General features: G+C 41.0%; 1 protein-coding gene across 1 annotated transcript in view; it reads left to right on the plus strand.

The window, feature by feature from the left end:
• Acer2 (alkaline ceramidase 2) overlaps nucleotides 1-18478 on the plus strand; it is a 38872-nt gene extending 20394 nt beyond the window's left edge. The window contains exons 5-6 of the mRNA XM_046467387.2: nucleotides 9068-9205; nucleotides 14233-18478. Of these exons, the coding sequence (XP_046323343.1) occupies nucleotides 9068-9205; nucleotides 14233-14419 (325 nt within the window). The 3' untranslated portion in view covers nucleotides 14420-18478. The remainder of the gene's footprint in view (nucleotides 1-9067; nucleotides 9206-14232) is intronic.
• The last annotated feature ends 420 nt before the right edge of the window (nucleotides 18479-18898 follow it).

Here is an 18898-nt window from a genome sequence, read left to right on the forward strand (position 1 = left end):
GGGAAGGTCTCAGCTACTATTAGTATGACTGCTAATAAGCAAAGTGTTTCTTTTTAGAATGTTAGACATAAATCATTAAATTAGGTTGTGATGATTGTCAAAAAACTCTGAATAAATGAAAAGTGAACTATATACTTTAAATGGGTGAATTTTATAGTATGGGAAACATGGCTGAGTAAAGCCATGGACAAAAATAAAAAACAAACAAACAGAAGCTCTCCAGAATGTGCCCTGTGATTCTGTGTGGTATCTACTTCAGACTGATCTGAGCTGCACGTTTCAGGAAGAGGGTGTTTAGCCTTCTGGAGACAGCACTTTCCCCACTTCTGGGTGGCACACTGGGATCAGATCATAAAGAAACATAAAGAGGAGGAATTTGTGGTCGTCAGTAAATAACTGGCCATCTTACCAACAAATGTAATGCTGAGTAAGTCTGAAGTAACAGAATACCATCAAGCCGTGTTTCTTCTCATGCAGGAAGTTTTCAGTGAAGCTCTCTCACCCTTTAAGGTATCTAAAACTCGGTTATCACTGAGGCCTTTGTTTGGAAGCCCTTTTGCCACTGTTGTGCGTTTGCCTAGAGCTGAGCATATCTGCCCAGTGGCCTTGATGACTGGCTGAGATCCAGGTTACTTGCTGTAGCTGTGGGACAAAATGACTTTCTTCCGTTTTTAAAGAGTGTCTCTATCTCCATGGCCCCTCCTTCTTAGCTACTCATTTTCAAGTGTCTTGTAATATGTCTTCCTTTTCTATCTTTTTTTTTTTTTTGGGAGGGGGGTAATCAGGGACTGAACTCAGGGGCACTCAACCACTGAGCTACATCCCTAGCCCTATTTTGTATCGTATTTAGAGACAGGGTCTCACTGAGTTGCTTAGCGCCTTGCTGGTGCTGAGGCTGGCTTTGAACTCACAATCCTCCTGCCTCAGCCTCCTGAACTGAGCCGCTGGGATTACAGGTGAGCACCACTACACCTGGCTCTCTCCCTATTTGAGTCTGAAATGTAAAATTAATATATTGTAGTACTTCCAACAATGCTTGGTGCATAGCACTAAATAAACATGGCTAAACCTGTCATTTGGTGATAATGACTGTTAGCTTTTGTTGTATGCTCTTCCAGCTTTTTTATTCTTTGCCATCTTATCTGTCTTAAAAAAAAATGTACCTGGGCACAGTAGCACAGGCTTATATTCACAGCTACTCAAGAGGCTAAAGCAGGAGGATCACAAGTTCCAGGTCAGCCTGGGCAACTTAGATCCTGGATTCAAAATAAAAAGGGATGGGGATGTAAATCCCTCTGGGTTCAGCTGTCATTTCTGCGTGATTCTCTGCAGTCCATCTTCATCTGTTTTTTCTGGAGTCCTTTCTCCTGATTCCAGCTACCTGCTGGGTAGCCTCAGTTAGACTCCTGTTTCCTGCACTGCTTTTCATGATCATTGCTTGGCACTGTGCCCTGTCTGCTCTGCCTATCTCCTCACTATGCTTCTTGTTACCAATATTAGTTAGCTTTTCATCACTGTGACTAAAATACCCAACAAGAACAACTTAGAGGCGTTTATTTTGGACCACGGTTTTAGAGATTTAGTCTGATTTGGTGGGTCAGCTCCATTGCTCGGAGCCTGAGGTGAGGCAGAGCCTCATGGTGGAAGGGTGTGGTGGAGGAGTGCTGCTAGGCTCAAGGTGGCCAGGAAGCCAGGGGTGGGAGGGGCCACAGGGAAGAGATATCCTTCAAGGGCACACCTGAGTGACCCACCTCCTCCAGCCATGCCCCACCTGCCTACTGTTACCACCCAGTCAGACATTCAAACTAGGATGGACTGATTTGGTTACAGGTCTCAGAATACATAATTTCAACTTTGAATATTCCTGCATCAACACAGGAGCTTTGGAGGAGCACCTCATTCAAGCCATAACATTTACCCTTCCCAAATCCCATTTAAAAGTTCCCCGAATTATTTTAATGCTCACTATTTTCCAGTCCTGTGGACTTGAAAATTGGGTTCCTTAGTCTCCTGCCACCTTAAACCACTAAACTTGATGGAATCTTCTTCAGTGTCTCATCTGTCAGTCCCCTCCCTGCCATTCCTATTGTCCCACCCTCCCACCTCTCCAGTGGCCACTGCATTTGTGTTGTAATAGCTCTTTTCTTCCTCCAGTTCTCTATCTTAAGAGGGGTCTTTTTCATGGTACTCTCTCTCCTTGGTACAAAAGTCTTCAATGGCTTTGTATTGTCCAAGTTTCCCTTAGGGCCTATTCTGCCTCTGGCTCCTTATATATGCCCCATGGCCAACCAGTCTGAATAGGTTCCTTGCTTTCTTGCCTTTAGATTCCCCCTCATATTTTCTTCTCCCTCTGTTTTTTTTTTAATATATTTTTTATTTTTTAGGTGTAGATGGACACAACACAATGCCTTTACTTGTATGTGGTGGATCGAACCCGGTCCTGCCTATGCTAGGCGAGCCCCCTACCGCTGAGCCACAATCCCAGCCCTATTCTCCCTCTGGAATGCCCTTCCCCCCTACTACTATGCAGAGCCTCCTACCCTGCAGCCAGCTCCTTCCTGAGGCCTCTCTGGACTTCTCTCCTCAGCCAGATGTGATTGTTCTCTTCCTAAACTCTTGGTGCTTTTATATAGTATTTAGAATATTCTACCTTGAATGTAGATTTGTGTCTCCAACTTTCCTTCTCTTCTTCCTCTCTGATATTGTGTTGTCCCAAGGCAGAAATCATGCTTTGTAACTGTGAATTTTCCAGAGTGCCCATTACTCTGAAAATTTTAAAGATTGCATTTTAGCTTGCTAGGAAGCATTAACTTCTCATTACAGAATTCATCCCTTCAGTGGAAAGTACAGAAGGAACATGAGTTTGGGGACTAGAGAGCTTAGTTTGAGTCTCGGTTCTGGAAATTCTGGGCATTTACTTCACGTACTTTGGACATACTGGCACTATTGATATGGAGGATAATAATGCTTAGGTCTCAGTGAGACCTAAATAAGCCTATTTAGTCTAATATCTGTAACATGGTAGTTACTTAACAAACACTAGTTGCCTTTTCTTTTGCTTGGCTGTATGTTTCAGCAAGGGGAGCTCAATTAACTTAAAGAGAAATGTCCTTCTCTTCTTATTTATTAGGATCTTTTAGCAATCCTATTTTTATTATTAAGGAATTCTCCCTACTGTCCCTGGGGTAGAGATGTTAGTGAAGTGACTTTTCTGTATAATGATGGTGGACTATGAGTAAACTGGCTCCTGAGGTACCTTCCTCTAGCCAGCCTTGGATATGAACGGATCTTGAAAACATGTGATTAAATTGCTAGTGATGGGCTGGGGATGTGGCTCAAGTGGTAGCGCGCTCGCCTGGCATGCGTGTGGCCCGGGTTTGATCCTCAGCACCACATACAAACAAAGATGTTGTGTCCGCCAATAACTAAAAAAAAAATAAATATTAAAATTCTCTCTCTCTCTTTCTCTCTTCTCTCTCTCTCTTTCTTAAAAAAAAAAAAAAAAATTGCTAGTGAAGTCGTTTGAAGTGGATTTTCATTTGTACTGTTTGGCCCAGTAGTGCTGGCTTATATGGGACCCAAAGTGAATAGAATGTTTTGGATTTAGCTGTGTGTCTTGAGAATTCATCTCAACATAGTTTCATTTTAACTTTTGAGTCTTCACAGTATGTTTTAGCCTATAGTTTTACTAAAAATAGCTTAAGACAAAGGAAAATATTTTAAGTTCATAGTATCTAATTGAGCCAATGGGGAGACAAGTGATTAGGGCAGACTGTTATAAATTTTGTTTCACAGTTGTAATCTTTGAGCAGGGAGAGACACTTGCCTTTCATACCCTAATCTTTGTAAGTAGTCACAAAGGAAACAGTTTCTGTTGCATGCTTAACATCTTCCATGGAAACGCTAGCCATTGCCGTAGCCAACTGGACATCATCGTCCCATTAACAGTCACAGCACTGTGGGAAGTGCCCTCCTTTCCATCCAGGAGCAGTCTTTGTGTCTCTGCTTTGTTCCCTCCACTCTTCTATACCCATTTTGCTGCTATACATTGTCTGCTGTGTCATCGCTCCCTCTGTACAGGTCCTTCCTGTCAGCCATGGACACGTTAGCATCTCCCCCAGTCAACCAACTTGCACTCAGTTCATATCTGCTCCATCACTGCTCTCTACCCGACCCCCATGCTCCAGAGCCAAACTTCTCTAACAGTCTTTCGTTTACTCTTCAATGCAATCCAAATTGGCTTCTTCCCCCACTGCAAAACTCAACCCCCTCTTGGTATGTTGCCTATCCCGTGATCATTTCTCTGCCCTCCTGTAACCTATGTGTTGTTCTCTTGGGTGTATGCACGGTAGCCCTCCTTGAAATGTTCTTTCCCATGGCTCCTGTGGTACCATGTCCTCCTGGTTTTGTTACTGACTCTGCGTAACTGCTTTCCTGTCTCTCACATAGACTCCATTTTCTTTTTTATCTTTTTTTTTTAATGTTTATTTAGTTGTAGTTGGACACAATACCCTTATTTTTATTTTATTTATTTTTATGTGGTGCTGAGGATTGAACCTAGGGCCTCGCCCATGCTAGGTGAGCGCTCTATTGCTGAGCCACAACCCCAGCCCCATAGACTCCTTTTCTGTACAGCTTTGCATTAAGGAATTTCTTCAGGTACATCCTGGGCTCTCTGTTTGCTATGGTCTGAGTACTTGTGCAACCTCAAATTCATGTGTTGGAAACTAATCACCAAGGAGATGGTATTAAGAAATGGGGACTTGAAGGAAGAGATTATGTCCTGAAGGCAGAGCCCTCATCAATGGGATTAGTGTCTTTACAAAAGAAGCCCCAGAGAACTTCCTTACTCCTTCTACCAGGTTAGGACAGAGTGGGAGGGCACCATCTATGAGGAATGGACACTCACCAGACACTGAATCTGCTGGTGCTTTGATCTTAGACTTCCTAGCTTTTTGAATGGAAAGAAATAACTGCTTGTTTATAAGCAACCAAGGCTATGGTGTTTTGTTATAGCAGCACTAATGGACTAAGGCATTCTTTTCTCCTTCTATACCTCTCCTTGAAAGATCTCATCTACCTCTGTGGCTTTAATTACTGTATATATGTGGATAACTCCTGAAATTTACATTTCCAATCTAGTCCATTTCTAACTCTGCCATTATGTATCTGGCTGCCTACCTCACCTCTCTAATTCCATATAAACAGGCATCTAGAAGTCAACTTATCCAAAGATAGGTTCCTGATCTGCATCTCCCACTTCTAGTTCTCTTCACAATTATTTCCGGCCATAGTAGATGGGAGCACCATTTATCTAGTTGCTCAAGTCAGAAACTTGGCTCCATTTTCCTTCCCTGAACATCCCACATGGTCACAGTCGTTTTCCTATTAGTTGACATTATAAGATAAAGTTAAGAATCTTCAAAAGTCCCTGCCTGCCTTGAAGGCTGACCTCCCCAAGATGAGACTCCCCTTTACATCTGTCCTCACCATTCTGACTCCTGTGTCTTCCTGTGGGCTCAGCTCCTTCCAGCCCCAGGCTCTCATTCTTGCCTCTCTCCTGACATTCTTCCATGACTAACTCATCCTTCAGTTTGGGGCTCAACTGTCTATGTGTTCTGTTACCCCCTGAACTTCTTTGTGGTACTCATTCCCACCATAATTAGACAATTATTTGTGTTAATTTTTTATTCAGTGTCTGTCCCTCTGCTTGACATGGGTTCCATTGGGCAGGGATGAGGTCTCTTTGTTTCCTGCTGTGTCCCAGTTACCACCCCTAGTCCCAGCAAGGAAAAGAAAAGATAATTGTTTCCCTGCTTTGATAAAATTCTGGGACACGAGGGCACTCTGCATTTCTTTCTAGCATCTTCCCTGTTTGTCCTCAGCGTGATCCATAATGTCTAAGTCAAATGTTTCTTATTGTACTCCCTTTGCTCAGAAGATAGAGAGGAAGGACTTTTTAGCCTTCTTTTTCTCTTTAGCCTTCACTCTGAAAGCTTGTGACTGGTCTTTTCATATTTTGTTGTCCTTTCTGAACCTTCTTCATACTGTGAGAATACAGAAGTTTATTTCTGATTTGGGGTCATGACCTCACACTTATTGAAATTTGTGGTGTTAAGGCACATTGCCAAGAGACTTGGCTGCATTTAGGACATTTTAAAATATACTATTTTCTGATGATAAGAGTGATATTATTCTTAAGAAAAACCTCTGGAATACAATAAGGTTCAATAAGAAAAGAAATAGTAGACATTTCCCTAAGACTTTTTAGTCCCTAAATAGGGTCCTGTTATATGTATGATTTTTGCCTTGCTTTTTTTTTTTTTTTTTTGACTTAACCTCACATTGACATTTTGATAAAAGCCTTAAAAATGAGACAAAATCCTAAGGGGGCCCAGGTTTGGATCAAATGCAAGTCAGCCTAGTCAGTAGCTTCTAGCAGGACCTGCTTTCTCTTTAGAGGAAGAACAGTAACGGACTGCCCTGGCCCCCTTATTCTGTACTGCCTTCGCCCTGCCTGTGGGCATCTGCCCTGCCCTTATCTGGCGTGGGCCTCGTGATGACTAATAGCCTGACCTTCTGCTCTTTGTTGATGCCCCCCACGTACTTTATCTCCAGGACATTGCTCTCTGTTCTCTTGACCTCAGCAATATCCATAATGTCTAAGTCAAATATTTCTTATTGCACTCCCTTTGCTCAGAAGACATAGAGGAAGGACTTTAAGTGAGCTCCTTAAGCTAAAGTTTCTACATTTAACTGCATTGGATGTTCATGGAACCTCTTGTAACAGACCAATTGTACATGCATTTGTTGATATGTGTTGGTGTCAGTTTTTCTTTTACCTTTTAAATTGTAAGGCAAGAGACCTTTTTATTTTGTCTTCTACAGTGCCTAGCATGGACTCTGAGAATTTGGGACCTGATCAATACGGTTACTCTTTTTTAAATTTTTATTTTTTGGTTCTAGGGATTGAACCCAGGGTGCTTAATCACTGAGTCACATCTCCGTCCCTTTTTATTTTTTTATTTTGAGGCAGGGCCTCACTTAGTTGCTTAGGCCCTCATTAAGTTGCTGAGGCTTGCCTTGAACTCTTGTGATCCTCCCTCCTCAGCCTCCAGGGTTGCTGGGATTAGAGGTGTGTGCCACTGCTCTGAGCTTAATAGGGTTACTTAAAATAACAAACAAACAAAAAAACCTCAAAAAAATGTTCTGCCTAAAATGTTCTAGAATCCAAGTAAAATGGCCTTATACTTCATAATTTTGGCACTCGTTCAGCAAACATTTATTTGACACCTCTTCTGGACCAGCAACTGTTCCTAGGCACTGGGTGTACATTTGTGAAGATAAAATATATATAGTTCCTACTGTGGTCTTCTAGACACTAAGCAAATAGTTACATAAATACAAACATGATTTTAACTTGTGATATGTTAATGAAGGAAAATGGCAGGGGGTCCTGAGAGAATGCAGTGGGGGGAGACTGCCATTGGAGCGTGCTGGGTGTCAGAGAAGCTGATTCAGGAAGCATGGAAACATACCTGAAGAAGAGCAGTCAGCCCCAGGGGAGACAGCTCTTTGGGAGAGAGGTCTGAAGATGAGTTATTTGAAGTAGGGTTTGGAAAAAGGGAGCAGGGGAAAATGGATATTTCCATTTTCTCATTTTAGTCAGAGTAGAATTGGGGGTCTCTTCATGTCATGAGCCTTTATTAATTCTTTCAAACCAATTTTCAAAGGATGCGTTTAGCCCTCCTGCAAAGGAGTCTTTTGGTTTGCTTTCTGAGCAGTTCTTTCTGACTAGCCCTTTTAATTGATGCTTTTGCTCATGTTCCTATGAGACCACTGGGAGAGGTAGAGCAAGACAGGCTTCTGACACCCACCTGTTTGATGAAAAGGATGAACTAGGCTTCTTGGTTGCAGATGTGGTACTGGAATCTGGGTGCCCTAAGAGAACTTGACTGACCTCGGACTGCTCCACTGAGGGGAAAGAGACCCTGAGGGAAGGGTTTAGAAGGACCCTTGGCCACTAACTCCTTCTGGGCTACCAACTCTCCTCCCCAGGAATGGAAATCTCCCATTTGATAAGCAGTTCCATGATGAGGAAAGAAAACAAGCCACTGAAATTTCCTGTGAGCCATTAAGAATTGTTTTAGGAGAACATTTTTGTCCCAGTGTGTGTGTGTAAGAATGCATTCCTTCACTCAACAAACACTGAGAGCCTTCCCTGTGCCTGGCACTGTCCAGATGCTGGGGACACAGCAGTGTATGTGAGGAGGACACAGACTGAACAAATCAAAAGTGACATGGAGGATATCAGAGGGATTATAACTGCTACAGGGAAAATTAAAGGAGGAAAAGTGGTGGGAGGGGAGGTTCACTTGGGAGGTGGAGACAGTGGTCAGGAAAGGGCTTACCGAGTGATGTTTGAGCAAAGACTTGACAATGGAGCCAGGTGGATATTTGGGGGAACAGCATGTGCTAAGGCCCTGCAGGACCTATTCAGGCTAAGGCCTGGGACGTTTGAGGAACAGCACGAGTTCTGGAGGGTGTAGGTAGAGGACAGAGGTAAAGAGGAAGGTGGAAGTCCACATGTGAGGCCTTATGGCCACAGTGGGTACTTTGATTTTCCCTCTGATTAAAGGGGAAGACATTGGAGACTCTGAGCAGAGTACTTAGAGTTGACTGTAGGGGGAGGGTGGGAGTAGACCATAGAGGAGACGCTGGTGACAGGGACTCAGGTGGAGGTGGGAAGAGATGGGGATGAATTTTGAAGGTAGAGCTGAGGCCCTGGATGTAGGGTAAGTGAGAAAGAGAAGAACTAGAGAAGAATAGGATTGGGGCAGGGGAAAGATTAGGCGTTTGGGAGGGAAGAGGGCCTTTGTGAGCCTTGTGTATATACATGGTGTTTACATCCAGGAGATGATTGAGTGACGTCTATGTTGGGTAGGACTCCAGTGCCAACGGCTTGGGTGAAATGAGAGAAGCCAGTGAAGGAGACAGAGGAGAGGGGGCTGCCAGGTAGGAAGAAACCAGGACTGACGGTGGGTTGCTCTGTGTCTCTCCCCTGTAGGTGTGACAATGTACGTGTGTTTAAGCTGGGCCTCTTCTCGGGCCTGTGGTGGACCCTCGCCCTCTTCTGCTGGATCAGTGACCGGGCCTTCTGTGAGCTGTTATCATCCTTCCACTTCCCCTATCTGCACTGCGTGTGGTAAGCCCCTCCTGATGGGGAGTTGGCTGAGACAGGTGTCTGTACTTGCTGTTGGGCTCGGTGCGAGGAGCACCAGGTGGGCGCAGAGCCCAGCTGCCTCTCTCCTCATATAACATTGCCAGACATTTCAGAAGCATCAGAAAGTATTGCAAAAAGTGAAATTGGCTCCAGGGAGCAAGGTTTAGGCAGAACAAAAAGACCGAATTGTTAGGCTGCAAGGCTGCATTCTCTCACCTTTAGCTCCATTAATAGCACACAAAGGAGCCTGAAAACTGAATCTGCAACCTGAGCTCTGGCTAGATGGGGGCGGGGTGAGAGAGCTTGGGAGAGAGGGGATGTGAATGAAGCCTGGGTTGGTCCTCAGTAGGGACCACACCTTCAGGGCCTGAGTCACCAGGGGAGAGCATGGACATCATAGGGCACCTAGGGACAGTCTCACCTGTTCCTGAACAGGTAGAGTTTGAAGACCAGATAACCAAGTGAATTGTTCAACATCACCCACCGGTTTATATAAAAACAACCTCAGAGTTGAATAATAGCAAATTGGAACATCTGTATTTTGGGATGCTTATCTACTACTACATTAAAGAAGTAAAAAATACAGGTCACAGAACAACTTGCAGAATCCTACACTCCAAGCTAAGGGGAAAGCGGAGTGACTTTCTTCCAAGGAAGTGTTTCTGTCTAAACCCAGGGTAATCTTTCCTTCTCTGCCCTCCAAGATTTCTAACTGTACAAGGAGCAGGAGAAATCCGCTGTCTCCAGTCTCTTGTATATTGAGAGCATTGAGAGGTGAAACCTAGTGCTAAAGATTTGGAGGCTTTGAAGTCAGATCCAGAAGCTTGATCTCTCTTTAGAAGTGGCATAAAGAGACTCAGTTTGAAAGACTTGGCTAAAATTCCCTTGCTCAGATGAATTTGAACTTGTATGTATTTATCATGAGACCCATCCTGTGCTAAGTCTTGGGGGGACTTCCAGATCTGTTTGCAAAAAAAAAAGAACATAGGGGCTTGGGTGTGGCTCAGCGGTAGGGCACTCGCCTCGCACGTGTGAGACCCTGGGTTCGATCCTCAGCACCATGTAAAAATAAATAAGTGAAATAAAGGTATTGTGTCCAACTACAACTAAAAAAAAAAAAAAAAGATCATAAACAGCACAAGTTGGGGTTTTTGGTTTTAGGATTAGTTGCCTGAAATTTCTGAGGTTTAACTTCAACTCATACTAGTGAATTTGTACAGCTAAAAATACAATATATTTGTTGAGTTAGAATTCACAGATAATAAAATGCACAGATTTTAAGTGCATACATTGATTAAATATGCACAGCTTTATAAATTTATGACCTCATTCAAGATTTGTACATTTTTATCAAAGTACAAATTTAGATTATTTGATAACTGTGGCAAAACTTAGTTTGCGTCTGAATTTCTGAATTTGTTATACTTTCTGCTTTGCTTTTCAATTTTTAGCCATCTTTTCTTCCCAGTTAGAAAGTGTTATGTATTTTGTGACAAATTTAAACAACATGGAAGTATAGGAAGTGGCTCTCATAATTCTACCTCCTCAAAGAGATAATTGTTAATGTCTGAAGTGTATCATTTCAGATTTTCTAGTGTATATGTATATATGTATATACATTATATTTCTCTCCTACTTTTTTTATTTTTAAAATCATTTTATTTTAATTGATACATAATAATTTTACACATTTATGAAGTACATGTGACATTTCAGTACATGTATACAAATGTGTAATGATTAGAGCAGAGTAACTGCCATCACCTCAGATATTTATTATTTCTTTGTGTTGGTAACATTCAGAATCCTCTCTACTAGCTATTTTGAAATATTAGTTGTTGTCAACCATAGTTATCCTACAGTACCAAAGAACATTACAAATGTTTCATCCTATGCAACTGTACCCTTGTGCCTATTAATCATTCTGCATTTTTTTTTTTTTTTTGTACTGAGGATTGAACCCAGAGGTGCTTAACCACTGAGCAATCCCCAGCCCTTTTTATATTTTATTTAGAGATAAGTTCTTACTGAGTTGTTTAGGGCCTTGCTAAGTTGCAGGCTTTGAATTTATGATCCTCCTTCCTCAGCCTCCTGGTGTGTTCCACTAAGCTTGGCTCATTCTGCTTTTTAAAAACAAGGATAGAATCATTCTGTAAACAGATAGAAACTTGTCATTTTTTAAAAAGACATTTTCTTTTTCATTGTTTTTGATTACTTTATTTATTTATTATATGGTATTGAGGATTGAACCCAGTGCCTCACACATACCAGACAGACGCTCTACCACTGAGCCATAACCCCAGCCCAAACTTGTCATTTTTTAAAAGTCAAATGGCCTGCTGCACCATGCCTGGCCCAAGCTGTCTCTTAATGGATATTTTGTTTGTAATTTTTCACTTTTGCAATCAATCTATAATAAACATCTATAGTGATTCTAATTCCTGAATATTTCCATAGGTTAAGTTATAGTCTGTATTGACAAATCTAGAAAGATGGTACCAATTAATACTTTTTTACTAAAGTCTATAAAGAATGCCTTTTACTCATCCTTTTGCATATAGAAATTACTGACAAATTTTATTAACAAATTATTAACAATTATTTTATTATTAACAAATTATTAACAAAATATCTATAAAAAGATCTAAAAGATTGAATAAAAATTTTATTTTTTGTTTTCACATCTTTAAAACAACTTGGTATTGTTGGACATCTTTTCAAATGTAAAATTGCTATGTGTATGGGGCTGAGTGGTCTCTCAGTGGTAGGACACTTGCCTACCATGTGTGAGGCACTGGGTTCGATTCTCAGCTCTGCATAAAATAAATAAAATAAAGGTCCATTGACAACTAAAAAAAAAAATTTTTAAAAATGCTATGTGTATTTCCTCTTTTGAGGTGTGCCTTTTCATTTTCTTTGTCTTCGTTGTTTTTATTTTTAAAAATTTATATCCAGCACCCATTGCCTTTTATGTTACTGTCTACACAACTATGTGCCATTTATTATGTAAATTCCCAATATTTTTCAAAAGCCCAAAGAATAGCACATTGAGCCCCATGTAGCCAAACATCTAGATTCCCATAATAAGCAACATGAGGCCAGATCTTGCTCCTAACACCCTCACCCATTCCTCATCCCCACCCCGGATTATTTTCAAGCACATTCCAGACATCTTGTGAAATAACTAACTTTTTTCTAAAAAATGCTTCTATTAGGGCATTGTAGTTGCATGGGATAGTTGGTTTCATTTTGACATAATCACACATGCATGGAATTTAATTCCTCCATTGCAGTCCCTGTGGCCTCCCCTTTCTCTCTCCTCTTCCTCTTCCCATATTTCCCTTCCTCTACTCTCCTGGTCTTCCGTTTACTTATTTACTTATTTTAATTGGTGCTTTACAGATATACATATTCCATAAAGATATACAGAATTCCATAAAGATGGAATTCCCTGTGGTGTTTTATACATGTCCACAGCATAATTTTAACATATTCATTCTCCTTTTCTTCCCCTTTCCTGTTCCTCCTCTCCTTCAGTCTCCTTCTGCTCCACTCGTCTTCCATCTTTATATCGACAGCCTCTACACACTTTTTTTTTTAATCCCTTAGTTTGCTCTAATTTCCACATATGAGAGAAAACATTCAACCCTTGACTTTCTGAGTTGGATTATTTCATTTAGCATGGTGTTTTAGTTAGCTGTTTCACTGCTGTGACCAAAAGACCTGACAAGAACAATTTTAGAGGAAGAAAATTTATTTGGGGTTTATAGACTCAGAGGTTTCAGTCCATAGATAGCCAGCTCCATTGCTCTGGGCCTGAGGTGAGGCCATTATGATGGAAGAGTGTGGCAGAGGAAAGACACTCAGAGGAGAGAGAGAGAGAGAGAGAGAGAGAGAGAGAGAGAGAGAGAGAGAGAGAAAGAATGCACTCTACTGTTCAAAGACAAAATATATATCCCAAAGGCACACACCTACAATGGCCCACCTCCTCCAGCCACACCCTACCTGCTTACAGTTACTCCCGAGTTAATTCCTATCAGGGAATCAATGCACTGATTACAAGGCTCTCATAATCAATCATCTTGCCTCTAAACTTTCTTTCACACTTGAGTTTTTGGTAGATACCTCATATCTAAACCATAATACATGATGTTCTCCAGTTCCATCCATTTACTGGCAAATGCCATAATTTTGAAACAACAAACTTTTTTAGTGTTCTTTGTAATACAGGGATTTTTAAAACTTTTATCATAAGGTGCAGTTATTTCCCTTCCAGCTTTCTGTTTGTCTTTCAGTATGTTAATGGTATATTTGTGTCACACTGCCTTAAATTTTTGTGTTGTCACATCTGTCAGTCTTTTCTTTAGGATTTCTGGAATTTGTGTCATTCAGAAAGGCTTCTCACACCAAAATTTATGAAAACACATACTTAAAAATATATTTTACATATATACTTTAAGTATTTAATTAATCTGGAATTAAGCTTCAGTAAAGGATATAAGGAAGGATTACAAGTCTTCAAATGATCTATTGCTTGCTCAAGATTAATATTGAAACTTTTGTAGGCACACAAATTTAGATTAAAAACAAAAAGGATTCATCCACAAAACTGCAAACACACTTTCATCAACATAAGCTAATTTCTGATGAGGAGCATAGATGATCCATGACCAGTCATTACACTGAGAAGATGGGGTCTAGACTGATTTGTCTCCATCTTGGCAATCTAGTTTAAGTCTGTGGGCCTCAGTCTTGGTAGAGCTCCAAAAACATTTGCAAGTTTGTTCCAATTATCAGGTGGGAATATTTTAGAACATTCTAAGATGGGGCTTAAATTGCTCAAGACTATCATCCTTGCCATTATGAGACTGTTGGTCACCCTCATCCCTTCCTGACTTAATCATGACTATAATTCCCACAGGAAAGATGAGTTCCCTGAGGGAAGGGCAGTCGAGCTGCCTGCAGTGGAGCTTGGCCTGTCAGGTTCTCACCCCTGTCTCCTTTTGCAGGCACATCCTCATCTGCCTTGCTGCCTATCTGGGTTGCGTGTGCTTCGCCTACTTCGATGCCGCCTCAGAGATCCCTGAGCAAGGGCCGGTCATCAAGTTCTGGCCCAGTGAGAAATGGGCCTTCATCGGCGTCCCCTATGTGTCCCTCCTGTGTGCCAGCAAGAAGTCACCAGTCAAGATCACGTGATGTCAAGGCAGTGGCTGGCTTCTCTGCTTGTTTTCCTTCACACACTGGGCTTCGTTTGCTAGCGAGGGCAGCCAAGGGGGTTCTAAGAATTGGTGTAGGGTGTATCTTTTAAAAATTCTGTTCCCTTGGGCTCTAACTAGTGTGTGTCTGGACTGCTAGGGTCCCACTGTGCCCCGGGAGAAGACGGAAAGCAGAGGGCATAGGGACACTAGGTGAACTTTCTCAGCGTCACTTCCAGATGCACTGGTGTGTTGGGCTTCATTCTTCATGGTGGTGGCAGAGCAGTCCCTTGGGGGATCCAGGGCTACCCAGTGCTTCTTTCTGGAGAAAGCTGGCCTGCTCCAGACGCCACCCTCCCAGGCACTCTTGGAGTGGACTCTTGACAGACGGACTCTCCGACTCTCTAATGAAAGGTGCCAGAGATGTTCATTTGGGGAAACTGTCTTTCAACCAAACCAAACAAAACACACACAGGGCTGTGGCTCCAGAGGCTAGTTTTTCACTTACACCTCTCAACTAACCCTGGTTGCACATGTACTGTGAGTCCTTTTACTACTACCTCTGCTGAGAGATGGAGACTTAACTTCAGAGAGGGTGAAGCTAATGACTAACTCTCTATGCCAAAAACTGCACTCCACTTTAAGCTGTTCTTGAAGATGAGCACAACTTATAAATGTTGACATCGTTTCTGCCCGCCTCCTCCAGCCCAGTGGCTTCAAATACACAGAGAAGAATAGCTATGGTGTTAAGATTCCATACACAGCCCACCCTCCCTACCGTTTGATTACCAAAAGGGCTCCATGAAGTTTTTTCAAACTTTCTCATTTAAAGTCTCCAGTATACTATACTGTTTTGGAAACTACCTTTAAAGGTCTCACCTCTGACTTTCTCGGATAAATCCTGTGGGAATTATGCTCCACACTCTCACAGTACATGGTGCTTCCTGTGGTTTTATCAGAGCATTGGCTCACTTTTCTCAGATATTGGCAATAATCACACACTGATTGGCTGGTGCAGGGGGGCAAATCTTGCCTTCTGGGTTTTTCTTACCTGGCTGCAATGAGTCACTGTGCTCCAATGACACCAGGACTGTCTTCAGGGCAGCAGATGGGCATTACCAACCTCAGGGACTCTCATTTTAACTCAGGCATCCTCTGCTTTGTAACATTCCTGGTTGGGAGAAGGCAGGACAGATAGGCTATTCTGTCCTTTTCCTATGGGTAGGAGTCATGTCACTGTGTTGAAGGTCTAAGTTTTGGGAGCAGCAGTGTTTGGCATGTCTAGGAACTCTTCCTCTAGTTAAGAGTTTGCATAGGATTCAAAGTGAAAGGCCAATATGTAACTGAGTTCAGAGTTTAAAAAGAATAATTGTATTCCACTTGGGTGGTTTTCAAATTTTACATGTAACTCACTGGATTATTTCCTGTTTCTTCCTGTAATAAGAAATATTTATGAAACGCAATGCATGAAATAAATTCTATTTTATGAACTTAAATATTAAGTTTAAATTGATAGCATTTACCTAATAACATATCCAGGCAGTGAAAATACAAATTAACAAATTGGTGCTTTCCAAGGCAGAAAAATCTTGTATTGAATGAATGTACATTTTATTTTATTATAATTTTAAAATATATTTTAAATCATTTTAAATTGAATATCTGCAGAACCCCTAATGTGATTCTCTAAATCCTGCTGATTGGTAGACTAGAACTGCTGTGAAGTCCTTTGGGTTTCAAGTCTAGAATTTTAAAAAGAGAAATATCAGACCATTCTCATTTCAGGTTGACCTTACCAGGCATGAATTATTGTCTCATCTATTTTACAGGATAAAAATTCTGTTAACTAGAGGGTTTGGCATATTTAAAGCCCAGGTGTCTTAGTATGGAATCCAGGAGCAGGAGAGGCAGATTGTAAGAAATGGTTCTTTTAGTATAAGTTTAATTTGTCCTGAAGGTTCCCTAGTAACAGGAGGATTATCCTAACATTCAAGGAGAGACTATTTATCTTTACCAAAGAAAGGACATATTCCCTAGGGGCTCTGCCTACACTCCCACCTCCAGACCCTGGAAATAGGGATAACATATTACATGGATGGGTATATTTGAATGGGCCTGTGAAAAAGAAAATACATACCCTGACTCACTGAGCTATTTCTATCCCTCTTCTACAAGAAAAATGACTAAGTGAAGATGTCAGGAGTGGTTTTGTTATGAAAAGCAGTATGCCCATCTAGAGATTGTTTCCAAAGAAATGAGAACTAAGGGGGGGGGAGTAGAATGGAGTATATTTGAGAGGACAAAACATAACTCTACTTTTGAACAGAAATCACTACAGCTTGCCAGCATGGGATGATAAAGCAAGAGAGTAGAAATATCCTCATTTATATTTCAGTTGAGTTTAGGACATCATTTGTATTTATAACAAAGCACTACATGCTTTTTAAGGAAAATTGGGCAACTACAGAAAAATTGTAGAAGAAGAAAATAACCCATATCTTTATTGCCCAACCAAAACCATTGTTAATATTTTGATATTTGAATAGATTTCCTTATTTTCTTTCTGTCTGCTTTTCCCTGGTGTAGTTGTAAATAGATATCGTTTAGCATTGACGGTTTATCCTGTAGCTTAAATGGAATGTGAGTGTCCATCGTGTATTTTTCATGAAGAGCAGGTGTGGAATACACCAGTTAGCTAAGCACTGGAATGCCTGTCACTGGGTTCTAAGACTTTCCACTGGATCTTCTGTTTTAATCAAACCTGACATGAATGGGCCTAAGAGATGATGAACTGAATTATGTTTTTTTGATGTACTTCCCCCACCTGAATCCATCGATGTGTCATAGAAAACAGCTGTTAACTATGGAACTTCATAGATTTTGATGTGTTCAGATATTTTTAAAAATGAATAGCTTATTTCATTAATTGTTGTACAATCAAGAGTCTCCATCCCTCCCTCAGTCCAATAGACCTCACAGATAGGAGTTAGGTCATGGTGATAGTTACTCAGAATGGCGATCAGGTTTTGTTCTGGTTAGAATTTATCCTAGATCTATATCCGGGAACTGGATTTAGGATAGAAAAACCCATTAATGTTATCAATTGATCATTTTGCCCTGTGATTCTTATTTTATAGTTGTTTGATTGGTCATTGATTATTAGAAAAAGAAATCTTTGCACCCCTCTATGGTTATGTTGTAAAGCAAGCACTTGAATGAACCTATTGAAGTTATGTGGGGATGAGATGTCAGCATGGGCTACATTTTGGGGGAACTCTGTGCCTGTCCAGTGAAGAGTGCCTGAAACATTAATTATGGATCAAAGATTCTCTTTGGCAACAAAGATTCATGGTCATCCCAGCCAGGTTTTGTAGAAATACTGCCACCTCTTCCGTTGATTGGATTTCTCAGGTGTGTGAAAACCTCTCTCTCCAGTTCCTCAGGCTTCCGTGAGCCAGGACCATGTTGGGGGCTCTGGGACTGGGATTTGGAACTTCCTTGGTTCTCTGTCTTTTGGGGCCATGGAACCATCTCTGGGGGACAGGTGAGGGCGAAACTTGTCCGGCCAGGGCCCCTTCCTCAGCTTCTTCTCCTCAGTTGAACTTGAGACCTTTGCTATCCAGGCTAATCCTGGTGCTGTAGTTTCAGCTGGTCAAAGAATCTTCCTGGCAGGTTGGAATTCTTAGTGGATTTTATAGACATTATTCTCCTATAGACTTAAAAATACGGTCCCCCCTTGAAAGGCTTCAGTGTTGTATCTTTTCCTACATGTTAAACCAGATTTAGAGACTATTTTATAACTCCAATATGTAATCAGAGAAAATACAGTATTTTCAGATACATCCCTTGTTTTCTACTTCATAGAGGGTGTGCTGGGAGCGTGGCTTGCCTCCTGGCAGGGGAGCGTTTAATCTCCATTGCTTTGGGAGCGATTTAAGGCTTTTTGAAATGGAGCTTTTGCACTTTAGGCTCTTTTTGTGAACTGTCTCTGATAATGATGTTTAATATTAAAGCTGTAAATGGCATTTTCTGTGAATAAATATGTATATGTTTTTATCTATTTCTAGAGTGGTTTCTGAAGTATCTGAGGTGAAAAGGCATTTCATGGATTATAGAGCAAAGCACATTTGCCCAAGTTCATTTGTTAATGGATTTGGGTATCCTTGTTACTAAACATACTTAAAATACATGTAGTTCATTGTTGGTATCTTCTCAGTGCTGTGAAATCAATACATCTAAATATCCCTAGCATAAAGTACCTATACCTTACATTTATTAGAAGTTCTATAATTATGTCATATGAATATAAAATCTCAAGCATAGGTAATAATTCATTTGTGAATTTTTTTTGACATTTCAAAACCAACCATTAATGATTTCAGCAGGAGAATCTGAATCCACCTATATATTTTGCTTAATTTCTTGTGACAGTTCTATTTTTTTTTTAAACTAAATGATTCATTGATCATCAGATTTAAAA

Source organism: Marmota monax, unplaced genomic scaffold (genome assembly GCF_021218885.2).
Source record: "Marmota monax isolate L192 unplaced genomic scaffold, Marmota_monax_Labrador192_F-V1.1 WCK01_AAM20220418_F8-fsc00033, whole genome shotgun sequence".
NCBI classification, from domain to species: Eukaryota; Metazoa; Chordata; class Mammalia; order Rodentia; family Sciuridae; genus Marmota; species Marmota monax.